Source organism: Caloenas nicobarica, chromosome 7 (assembly GCF_036013445.1).
Source record: "Caloenas nicobarica isolate bCalNic1 chromosome 7, bCalNic1.hap1, whole genome shotgun sequence".
NCBI classification, from domain to species: Eukaryota; Metazoa; Chordata; class Aves; order Columbiformes; family Columbidae; genus Caloenas; species Caloenas nicobarica.
In genome coordinates this window covers 88502-101034 of record NC_088251.1, presented here as the reverse complement: position 1 = coordinate 101034, position 12533 = coordinate 88502, and the positions used below count along the sequence as shown (strand labels likewise).

The 12533-nt window shown below is 43.3% G+C and overlaps 1 protein-coding gene across 7 annotated transcripts in view; it reads left to right on the top strand.

Annotated features, from left to right (window-relative positions):
• The window catches only part of ALDH18A1 (aldehyde dehydrogenase 18 family member A1), a 35805-nt gene that overhangs the window by 11387 nt on the left and 11885 nt on the right, over nucleotides 1-12533 (top strand). For 6 of the 7 annotated variants that reach the window (XM_065638673.1, XM_065638671.1, XM_065638670.1 and 3 more), the window contains 7 exons: nucleotides 287-510; nucleotides 2181-2330; nucleotides 2420-2524; nucleotides 3942-4100; nucleotides 4671-4761; nucleotides 6349-6473; nucleotides 9942-10086. In XM_065638673.1, the coding sequence (XP_065494745.1) occupies nucleotides 287-510; nucleotides 2181-2330; nucleotides 2420-2524; nucleotides 3942-4100; nucleotides 4671-4761; nucleotides 6349-6473; nucleotides 9942-10086 (999 nt within the window). The remainder of the gene's footprint in view (nucleotides 1-286; nucleotides 511-2180; nucleotides 2331-2419; nucleotides 2525-3941; nucleotides 4101-4670; nucleotides 4762-6348; nucleotides 6474-9941; nucleotides 10087-12533) is intronic. The other variant, XM_065638674.1, reaches the window with a different exon arrangement.

Genomic DNA, 12533 nt, shown 5'->3' with positions numbered 1-12533 from the left:
GGAGTGTCAAACTCATTTTCACTGGGGCCACATCAGCCTTGCGATTGCCTTCAAAGGGCCAATTGTAATTTTAGGACTGTGAAAATGAGTTTGACACCCCTGCCCTAGATGCTCAAAGCTCTGACACACATGGTATATTGCCTTGTGTGTCAATCGGGACGGCTAGTGCTGTGCAGGAAAAGGCAGGAAACGTTACCTGACTTCAAGGGCTTAAAGCATGAATGAAACACTTAAAACGGTGTTGGTTTGTTGGGTTTTTTTTCCTTCCTTTCTTTCTTTCCAAAAGATCCCCCTTGCCATAACCAAAGATTAAGGAATGAACCCATCCGTTTTTGGAGCAACATCCCGTTTATCACCGTGCCGCTCAGCCGTGCACATGGGAAGTCGTTTGCGCACCGCAGCGAGCTGAAGCACGCGAAGCGGATCGTGGTGAAGCTGGGCAGTGCTGTTGTGACGCGCGGGGACGAGTGTGGCCTGGCCCTTGGAAGGCTGGCATCTATTGTAGAGCAGGTAATTCCGTGACTGGAATGGAATGTTTGTTTTAACTTCAGATACTCGGTGATTGTTGGATGACACAGAAGACTGAAGGAAAAACTCATAAAAGAGTGATGGCCCTTTCAAGCAATGTGTTGGCCTTTCCCTTTTTCATCCCCCTGTTCTGTGGTAGCATAAAGCACATAACTCAGTAAATTGATGTTTGAAGGTGTGGTGGGTTGACCTCGGCCAGCAGCTAAGCGCCCACACTGATGTGTGTTCAGTCTCCGCATGGCTGCCCCACTACCAGTTGGACTGGGAAGAAAGCAGGAAGAGTGAAAGTAAGAAAACTCATGGGTTTAAATAAAGACAGCTCAATAAGTGAAGGAAAAGGGAAAAGGAACAAGTGATGCTAAGGCAATCACTCTCTACCTCACACGAGCCGACCAATACCCAGCTAGTCCCCAAGTGACGGCCACCTTGGAAGAAACCCCGTGCCCTTTCCTATTCTGCTACCCCAGTTTTATTACTGAGCGTGATGTTGCATGGTATGGAATGGCTTTTTGGCCAGTTCGTGTCAACTGTCCCAAGTGTGTCCTCTCTGAACTTCTTGCCAAGCTCCTATCGTACCTGCTGTGATGGGCTATAGTGGGAAAAAGAAAGCCTTGATGCTGTGCAAGGACTGCTCAGCATGGGAAAAAGTGAAGGCTTTGATGCTGTGCAAGCACTACTTAGGAATAGGCAAAACATCGGAATGTTATTAACAGTGGTTTAGTCTTGAAATCCAAAACACAGCACCATGTGGGCCCCTGTGAAGAAAGCTAGCTCCATCTCAGCCAGACCCCTCAGTACAGAGGGAGGGATTTGCACAGTGAGGGGTTTTAAATGCAGTAGGTGAGACATGACTGGGGCATTAGTTGGATCTAGTGGGAAGGTGGTACTGGAGTTTGTGAAGTCTGCAGAAAGGGTAGACCTTTTGTGATTACCTGAGCATTTGCAGATTTCCTCTAGGAGAAAGCCTGAAACTTTGATACTTATAGGAAAAACTGATGAGATCAACTCATGGATTGGTTCTCCAAAATGAAATTATGACTGGGGTGGGGATTTGACATGTCTTCTCTGGGATGTAAAGTTAACATATTATAATAAATTCAATTCACGTAAGACATTTAGCTTTAAATATTTGAAAGGGATCTGGCGAGATACATGTAAGGAAGAAGGAATTAAAAGCTGTACTATCAGAGTTAGCTTTTTCACTTTTGGAATACGAAGTTATTGTATAACGGCACCTTTGGGAGTGGATGGTGAATAAGAAGGTTGGTGGAAGGTACAGCTGTTACTTTACAGATTTTCCGTATCTTATCTTTCCTTATCTGTAACAGTGGAGGGACGAGGGTTATAGAAGTGTTACCGTGTAATATGTATTGTGAAAATTCAAGCATGACTCTGTCATAAGAACTGGTGTTGTGAAAAGAAAGTTTAGCAGAAGCTATAGATTGCATGCAGCCCTTCGCATACCTGCCAAGTGGCTCAGAAGGTGTCCAGGAGTATCTTAGAGCCTGGTTGCCTTTGCACTTCCATGGATAAAGTGAAACACTTTTGTGTCAGCGAGAACTGGTGAGCATGAGGTTATCCATGATGGGCAGAACTGTCGTGCATACAGTGATCATACTGCACGCCCTATTTCTTATGTTCTGTACTTACAGGTGTCAATGCTGCAGAATCAGGGCCGAGAGATGATGATTGTCACCAGTGGTGCTGTAGCTTTTGGAAAGCAGCGGTTACGTCATGAGATCTTGCTTTCTCAGAGTGTGAGGCAAGCACTTCATTCAGGCCAGAGTCAGCTGAAAGATGTGGTGAGTAGCTGGTGGCGCTCCCGCTGTTCCCCGAACGCTGGTCGTACCTGCTCAGGTCGCTGCCTGACAGCTGTTCGTTATCTCTGTAGGCCATTCCAGTCCTGGAGGCACGAGCCTGTGCAGCGGCTGGCCAGAGTGGACTAATGGCTTTGTACGAGGCCATGTTCACGCAGTACAGCATCTGTGCAGCTCAGGTAAGGGATTCCTTCTTTTCTAGGCTGGCTTGCTACTTCAGTCGGAGATGGAGTTGCTCTTGAATTTTTTTTCCATGTTTTATATGGTGCTGGTTTTACTGTAGTCTTGCATTTCCGTTGCCATCCTACTTTTGGGTCTTATTTTTGTAGCGTAAATGGTAGCTTATACAGGAGTGCCTTGCTAAGTATTTCTGAAATGGAGTTATCCATCATCAGGGTGAAGCAGATCTGCTTTTTCTTTTTGGAGTTTGTGTGTGTCCTGCTTTTATGTGTGGGGTGGGAGTCTGTTAGGTCTCTTTGCAAGAGCTAAAATTGTTGACCCAGGGTGAGGGTTGAGAAATCACAATGGCTGACCTGCCACACGTTCTGTAAAGCTGACAGAAGTGCATATCCACACTTCAGGACTTGCCGTCCGTCTGCTCCACAAACCTTTCTAACTCCTGTGTGATGGTGTCCCTAGCCTGGGTCTTCTGCCTTGCTGAATACTGCAACTGTGTTAATTGAACTACTCTTAAACAGACTTTGCTTATCTTAAATGCTCTGGGAATACAGAATTGTATCAGCTATAAGGCCTTATTTGTTTAGACAGTTTTAATGAATTTAGGAGCCTAATATGAAGTTTCACTTGGACGAACTTCTTCCTGTAATATAGTATAGCTGATATCACTAAAATGTTTGCAGTATACCTAACAATCACTACAGGTTGTGCTGGATTATAATATTTTTCAAGTTTGCAGACAGCTACCATTCCTTCAATTTAAAATAATTAATTGCCCATGCCAAAAAAGTCAGTGTACACAGTGATTCCAAATGCTATTGTAACATTTCTGTGGTGGAGTTGTTTGCTTAGTTCTCAAATTTTCAATGGCAGAGTGAAAATGAAGAAAAACTCTCTTCAAGGCAGACTTTGAGGGTTTTTTGGTCTTAAAATACCAAAAAGAAGAGAGCGGTATCTGCATGCAGGAGGCTCTAAGACCAAGATTCTTTCAGAAAAGCGAGCGAGTTCTAGAGCTGAAGTCTTGAGACAAAGCATCCGTTCTTCTTGGAACAGTCGAAACCTTTCCCTGGGAGGGAAAAACAGGAAAGGCAGTGTCTTGAATCAGATTGTTTAGGGTCTTAGTAATTATCATCAGTATCTATGTTCTGCTTATGTTTTTTAACTTTTTTTCCAAGTTGATTCCTGGAGCCTGTGATCTGTCAACTTGAGAAAGGCCATTATAGGTTCCAGTGGAAGTTAAGGCATATAAACCTGAAAATGTTGTGGAAAGACTATTTCTCACTTGTATTCTTTATCCTTTAAATGCAGCTTATGTTTTTTTAGTGACCCGAAGGGCATGATATGTTAATACATACGTTTATGATGTTCTTGGGAAAAGTGGTAGGCTAAATATATATTAATTTTTTTTCCTCCATTTAGATTTTAGTCACCAACCTGGATTTCCATGATGAACAGAAGCGTCGGAATTTAAATGGGACGTTGCATGAGCTTTTAAGAATGAATATTGTCCCTATAATTAACACTAATGATGCTGTTGTTCCACCTCCAGAGCCAAACAGTGATCTACAGGGGGTAAATGTGGGTAAAGTATTGTAAGGGATTGGATCCTGCTTGTAAATGGTACAGCACTGATGTGTAGTGCACTAATGCCATAATCGGGGACCTCTGAAGCTGCAGCAGGGAAAGAAACGTACCAGATTAGCGGTGTGGGCAGAGGGCACGGGAAGACTCTGCTGACCTGGCTGTTTCTGGCGTGCTGCAGCACGTGCAGGCGGGCTCTGCCCTGCCAAAGCGAACGTGTCCAGTTTGGTTTTCACCTCATAGTTGAGGTTGGAAGGACTTGTGCAGGTTGTCTAGTCCAGCACCCCCGTTTAAAGGAGGGTCAGTTGGTACCTCTTGTCCTGTCACTGGGCACCAGGTTGGACAGTGCAGGTACTGGTCGCACGGCTTGTCATTTTGATACCGCTTCACTGCATTCCAAGAGCATATGTACTTTCGCACAAATATCACCTAAGTTTCCAGTGAGAGTGAATAAAGTAGCTCAGCAGGACTTGGTAGTGCTGAGGTAGCTTGCTTTCGTATGTTGCAGCCAAATATTTCCTAGTTCCTCCCACTATTCAGTGCTGCTGATATGCATGTGCCTTGCAGGTGATTAGTGTGAAGGATAACGACAGTCTGGCAGCACGACTGGCTGTGGAAATGAAAACTGATCTCCTGATTGTTCTCTCAGATGTAGAAGGTTTGTGAGTCACTTACTTACTTTCTCGTTTTCTTGAAATACATCAGATAGTCAAAACAATATTCAGGCTTTACTTATCTTTTTAGTTCCTGTCTTTTAGAGGGACAGTTACAATGTACCATGTAACTCCTTAAGGCATTTACCCAATGCTGCTGCATAATGCGAAGCCTGTCTGCCACCCTGTTGAGTCTGGGTGGGTGAGAATGCATGTGAACTTGAGACTTGTTCCAGAACCCAGAATACTGTATGTACTATGGTATTTCTGTGGGCTTCTCAGAATTGTGTGGTATAGTTGTGAGTAATATGCAGGATAAAGACCATGTGTTTAGAATCAGGTATATAAGCCAAATACTATTCTACAATAGTTTTTCTTCTGGCAGCAGGTTCTCTCTCAGTGAATTGCAGGTACGTTACAAGTCCTGGTCGTTGCCTTCCAGATACCTGGAACTTGCAACCCTTTACTGTCCCCCAGATGTTTGGCCTACACTGCTCTGGCCTTCTGAGCTGTACTGCTGTGACAGAAGTCTCTCACCTGTGCATGTTGAAGTTCTTTTTGTAGAGAGAGGAGCATAGTGGGTGCAGTTTCAGATCAGTGCCGTCCACATCACCCAGGTCACATAGTCTTTTCATCTTCTCCAGATGGGTTTCTTTCAGTGGATCCTGAACTTGGGCACATATTGTAGGCCCTGAGGAGGAAGGAGGTGCCTTTCCGTAAACACAGTTTCTTTTAGCAGATTCAGCTGGATTTCATGGTTGATTATAGTTGAAATGTCTGTCTGAGAACAACTTGTAAAAGCAATAGTCAAAACAACTTCTAAAAAAAATTAACACCTGACACGCCCATCCTCCGAGCTTATTCATTGAACGTGACATCTCGTTTATGGGAAGATGTGTGTCCTCTCCCTCCCAAGGTATCAAGGAGGGACACAGTTTGCACTTGTGCCCTCTAATTTGTAATGCCAGTATTTGTTCACGTAGAATTTTTGGGTAGTGTGGTGTTAGAGTTTAGGTTTAATGTGTTAGGTAAGCCAAAGTGTCATTCAACTCCAAACATGACATAAAATTACTAAATTTTCAAAAAAATTAATGAATGTGTCTCTGTGGCGTCTTCCTTCTTAGCAGAATTTGATAGTTACCCTTTTTACATATTTCTGAAATGCCCAGTTTATCACTCTACTACCCAGAATTCAGGAATATCATCTGAGATTTTGGTGAGGAGGACTATTCTCTGCCTGTTCAGTTGTGGGTTTGTATACGTAGGCCTGGATTTTGAACATAGAAAAGCTGTAAACTGTCTCTGTAACCTCAACCACATGTCACTACCTCCCAGCTTGCATGCCGATATTCAGCATGTGGGTTTTCAGTTTCATGTTTGTTGTTTTTGGTAAAGCTGTACTTCTTGAGTCTGCCTGTTAAGTGTTTCATGCTTTCAGTCCCATAAAAATCAGGCTTCAGTGAAAGTTTTCAATCCTGTAAAGTGGAATGCAGCTTTTGAGCCTCATGGTTTGTATTTTTTTTCTTTTTTCATGAGTGAGCTTTAGAGATGAGGGTATATAACACTAACAGATTTGTATTTTTTTATTTCAGGACTCTTTGACAGCCCTCCAGGATCTGATGATGCAAAGCTCATTGACATATTCTACCCAGGAGACCAGCAGTCTGTAACATTTGGAACCAAATCCCGGGTGGGAATGGGAGGCATGGAAGCCAAGGTAGAAATATGGAACATTTGTTTTGTAATAGGGAAGGGACGGGAGATGTGGGAAAGGGAGACAGATGAGATAATTGTGCTGCTGTTCGGGTGAATCTCGACAGGCTGCAGAAACGTGCAGACACGAACCTTGTGGAGCTCAATCATGGAAATACCAGTCGTGCCCCGGGCAGGAGCAGCTCCGTTAATTGTGTGGGCTGTGAAGCTGACCGGCTGGAAAGCAGGTTCACTGAAAAGGACATAGGGGTCCTGGTAGACACCAAGTGGAATGTGAGCCAGCAAGATGCCTTCTGGGCAAAGCAGGCCGACAGTGGCCTGGGTTGCGTCAGAAAGAGCGTAGCTATCAGGCCGAGGGAAATGATGATTTCCCTCTACTCAGCACTAGTGAGACCACACCTGTGGAGTTGTGTCTGGTTCTGGACACCGCAGTACAAGAAGGACATAGCACACTACAGTTAATCCAGCTGAGAGCTGTGAATAGGATTAAAGAATCAGAACATCTGTCACACTAAGAGAGGCTGAGAGCAAGGACTGTTTACCCTGGAGAAGAGGAGGTTTGTGTATAAATACCTGAGAGGAGGGTGTAGAGAGGACAGAGCCAGACTCTTCTCAGTGGTATCCAGGGAAGAGACAAGAGGCAAGGGGCACGGACTGAAATACAATAAATCAAATGGAAATGTAAGAATTTTCTGGTGAGGTTGCTGAAGCACTGGAGGAGCTTGCTGAGAGAGCTTGTGCAATCTAATGTTTGGAGATGTTCAAAACCTGACTGGACAGTGTCCTGAGTAACTTGCTCTAGTTGACCCTGCTTTGAGCAGGCGGTTGGACTATTTGATCTCCAGAGATCCTTTCCAGCCTCAGCTGTTCTGTGACTGTGTATGTGTTCCTTTAGCTTCTCTCTTAGGTCCATGTAAATTGAAAAGAACTACTAATGAATTACATCCCAGTAATTTATAAAATGTAGCATTTGGAACTGTATGAAGTTGATGTTTTAAATTGAGCCCATCCTCGCTTCCTTCTTATGTGATAATCCAAAGGTTTTGGGAATCCCTGTCACTTGAATCTGATGTGATAGCTCTGTCTCCATTCCGAGTTTATACATGTGCTCTTTGCTTCTGAAGGATGTATGTTCTTGAGTACAAGGTTAGTAGTGGTAGGAGGGCCAATGGTTTTTAGTGCTGTGCACAGTCAGATGCCCTCAGTATTCATTGCTGTGAGTGCATGAACATGGGTGTGGTGTGAGACTTCAGCATACGGCCCTCATGATGCTGGGGTATGCACTATGGCAGCATTAATCGGTGCAGGTTTCCTAAGGACACTTTTGGAAGATTGTCTGTGAAAACTGAAGCAGATTTTGACTAAGCAGGGAAAGACCAACGTGAAATTCTTCGCCAGTTACTGTATGTTTTATTTCTTATTCTGAAGAATCAGGTAAGGCACGTTTCAGTGTCAGATCATGGGCTGGAAGGTGGCAAAAGGAGGCGGCATTGAAGTGTTCTATTTGTAACTAAAGGAGGTATAGAGCTTATTGAGAAACAGCTTTATCTGGCTTCTGGAATAGTTTAAACTATGGCAGTATTAAGGGGAAAGCGGCCAAGGTCAGAGAGTACTTGTATTGTAAATTGTAAAACTAATAATCTGTTAGAGATATTTGGTATCTTTAAGCCTGAGTCACGTAGAGGTAAATCTCAATGTTGCTGTTGTAACAAAAATTTCTTACAATTGAGAACTGGGTGATTTTTTTGGAAAACTGTAACATCAATAATAGAAGAAACAGGTGGTAGCTTGAAGTACAAATGTTGATTATCAGCATGAAACTTGAGCAAAAATGGAGCAGTCGATGGTCTTGTAGCAGTCAAGAGTTTGTGACAGGCATATATGGCAGGTGCTGTCTCCCAGTGAATGTGGACTGTAATATGTAATTGTAGAACCATAGTAGGAAAGTGTAGAAGTGAGGGAGCAGAGAAGCTTTTGCAGTAAAATAAATGACATGTAATTAAATACAGTGGTGGGATAATGCTGCCCATTCCTTGATTGGGAAAAGAAACGGAGGAGGCCACAGGCAGTACCTCTTCAGCAGGTAACATCTGGGATTTGGGTTTGTGTTTTTGTATTTTGACATGAACCAGTGAAACGTTGTGGGGAGGGGAATTTTAGAGAAGTCATGTTGTGATGCCTTAAACAATGGATTAAGTGCGCGGAAAGAGGCTAATCTTAGGACTCATCAGTACCTAATTTCAAAGGACCCTTACTATAAGCTAATTGTGCTGTAAGCTTAACATTCTGTAGGAGGGCTAAGCAAGCCAATGTGCCAACACTGAAGTTCAGAAAGGGAATTTATATTTGCCCTGCATGTTAGGGTAATGCCCACAAAGATGCTGCCCCTGAATTTCATAGAGCTCTTGTTGTTCATGTTGCCTGCCCTCCGTGAAGCCTTTAGCACACAGGTGATCTGGGAGGATCATTGATTTCAGTTCCCTTCAGTCTGTGGACATCAGAGTGTTCTTGTTTCAGACTTGCTTCTTGCCTTAGATCTTATGTGTGTTGCTTCTAGACTTGGCTTGGTACACTGCGGTCCTGACCTTTGAAGATGACTCCTAAATGCTGTACTTACAGAATCCTCCTCCAAAATAGCAGCAAAAGAGGAAGAATGCCAAATAAAAAGCACATAAGTCAAAACTAAAGAAGTGCAGTCTTCAAATAGAACCTACTGAAAGAAACAACTATTAAGACAATAGGTGTACTCGCAAGCAAAAAGTAAAAGCAAATAAATAAAATCATCCTATGAGAACCTGAACAGGAAATGTGAACAAAGTAGGTAAAATCTTTGTGTGGAAAGCTGAGTAACTCTTCAGCAAACTTCACAGCTTCACCAAGGAGTTATAAACAGTGAGAATACCTCTGCATCCTAAGCAGACCCATGAGGAGTGCTTAGGCTATCAAACTTTAAGGGAGTAATTCATACAGCGTATTGAACAATATATTAATGTTATACTGTAATGGCTAGGACCTGAGCGAGAACAGTGCTCTGCAGTACAAGTAATATCATGTGGTCGCTTAAAGTGGGTTGTAATAATTATTGATGGCTAATCAATGTCAGGGAAAGTGGCAACAGAATACTTTAAAAAAAGAAAATTGTCTGTCTTCAAACAGTATGAATATCTTGCAATGTAAGGTAATGGTGAAAAAGAACATATGACCAAAGTGCCCTTGCAGCAGCCTTGGAAAAAGCAGGCTGGGAGGAAAATTTGACGTACGCTCATAAAGTAGCGGCTAGTTAAGGAAGGGAAGGTAAAGCACAGATTATTTCATTCAGTGCTATGTTTTATAAATCCCTGAAGTGTGTTGAATGCTCTTTGAAAGCATAAGTGATCAAAATGGAGATCAAAATGGAGCAAGAAGTCTTACTGAGAGTGGGGATTCAAGTAAAAAGTGAATTTCCTGGAACTGGCTCTGTCGTTCACTGTAGGTGAAAGCAGCTCTGTGGGCCCTCCAAGGAGGCACCTCTGTAGTGATTGCAAATGGAACCCACCCAAAGATCTCGGGTCATGTCATCACAGATATTGTGGAAGGGAAAAAAGTTGGAACTTTTTTTTCAGAGGTAAAACCTGCAGGTGAGTACAGAGGTAATGTGTACCTTGGGAGTTGTAGAGGTTTCCTGAACGGTTAGAGATAAAATTTGGCTAGACCTGTACAATAACTAGGAAACCATCCTCTGCTTGAAAAATGGATTTTGAAAGGTATTTCCTAAAGTAGGAGTAGAAAATGTTGAATCCTCTGCTCTGGTTCCCTCCAGCTAATAAACTGGCACATCAGACTTGCATTTGAAGAATGCAGTGAGTAGAATTTTTACTATTTTTTGTCTTAGGGGTTATCATCTAATATTGAAGATTTCAGTGTGAAAATGTGGATGTAGAATTTGCTGCTGAGCTAAGACAGTGTTTATTTTTATTTCTTACCATGAATTCCTTTTATGACTCAGTTTTCTACCATGGTGGCTAGGAATGTTTTCCTGCCAGTGCATTGCTGGAATGGTGCAACCATCACTGGAGAAAGTCATACCAAAGATCCCTGACCTTAGCAGAATAGGACAAGTACAGAGTGATACTTTGGACTGGCACTTTAAGCCAGGCAAACTTCTTTGTGTATAATGTGTGATTCTGTGATAATAATCCTCAATGGATTTCTTTTAAGAATTTGTCAAATCATCCTTTGAACCCATGTAAAGGTTTAGCATCTGCAGAGCTCTGCGTCACAACAGTCAGGAGCCTTAACTAGACACTGTGCATGACCTCCGGAGCTAGAACTCCGTGAAGAAAAGCTTGCTTTAGTTTGGGTTTGGGGTGGTGGGCAAGGTTTTGAAATTTCTTCCCGATATCTTCATTTGATGCCCCTGCTGCCTTTACAGATGATCCGCCCCTGTTTAACTTCAGAGACGCGAGACGTCGTCCTTCCCCTCACCATCTCTCTTCCACGTAAAAGGGGTTTGGTCTTAGACATTTTGTACAGAAGCTGATCCAAAGGCTTGGTCATCTCTGCTTCTGTTGTTCAAACCTGTTTTCATTCTGTTGTGGCCTTTTTGAGATGTCCAAAAATCAAAATTTCACATAGTGTTCTAGATGCAAATGAAGCTTTAATTTATGAGATGGCAGAACTAACTGAATTTTGATGAGATCTGTGATGTTTTCTGTCATGTTCTCTAGGCCTTTTCTAATAACTCCAAACATGTAATTTACTTTTTGATGTGGATGTTCACTGAGATGATGTTTTCATAGTATTATTTGTCATGATACTAATGTCCGATTGTCCATTTCCCCTCTGCATTTGCTTCACGTCTATCTGGTTTGAATCACACTTGCTGTTTCATGGCCTGTTGATTTGTCTGCAGAGGAAGTGATGGAATTGCCAAATGGCTGAGGTTGGAAGGGGCAGTATGACAGATGACAGGGGTCATCTGGTCCTACCTCCTGCTCAAGCAGGTTGCCCAGGACTGTGTCCAAACAGCTTTTGAATATCTCCAAGAATGGAGACTCCACAACCTCCCTGGGCAACCTGTGCCCGTGCTGGACCATCCTCACAGTGCAAAAGTGTTTCCTGATGGGACGCACCTCCCGTGCTTCGGTTTTGTCCATCGCCTTGTCCTGTCACTGGGCACCACTGAAAAGAGCCTGTCTGCCTCTTCTTCACACCGTCCCTTCAGGTGTTTGTACATGCTGGTGGGATCCCCTCCTCATACGAGAGATGCTCCCGTCCCTCCATCATCTTGGCGGCCCCTCGTTGGACTCTCTCCACAGCGTGGGTGTCCGTGGCACCGGGGGCACGGCCGTCCCGGCGTGGGCTCACCAGTGCTGAGGGGCCGCATCCCCCCGCCGGCCCCGCTGCTGGGGCAGCGCAGGGCGCGGGGGCTGCTCTGCAGCGCGGCCGGGCCGGGTCCTGCTCGGCTCCTCTGCAAAGCTGCTTTCTAGGAAAAAGTGCAATAGTGACACTTTGCGGTTAGTCCCACTGTAATAAATCTGTATCGGCAGTAAAGCTTTTCATCTTGTGACCCCATTCTGAGTCACTTACAAATATGGCAAACAGCAAAAGTCCGTGTGGAATTTTACTGGCACTCTTCCGCTATTGTGCAAGTGCTTATTCCAGTCCTCTCTTTATCTAATATCTTCCAAAGAACACACTTTCAAAATTCAAGTAACTGTTAAAATCTACTGTATCTGCTTACATACAGTAACTTTTCTTAAAGAACACCAAAACATACAATACTTTGTAAAGTATTACTTCACTTAAAAAAAAATGTTTTCACACTTCTTAAATAAGTTTAATTAATCATGTGTCTGCAGGTTCTTTTCTTATGCTTCCCACTATAGCTCTTGATATTTTCTATAACATTGGAATCCCTGCTCTGGCAATTTCCATGAGACCCTTCATAAGTAGAAGCTGAGTCATATTCATGACCTTCAAGTTATCTGTTTTACAGACAATTTCAGGAGAGTTAAAAATCACAACTTTGTTTATCCATGAGCTACTTGTGAACTCTTTGGGGAAAAGCTACCTGAACCTGGTG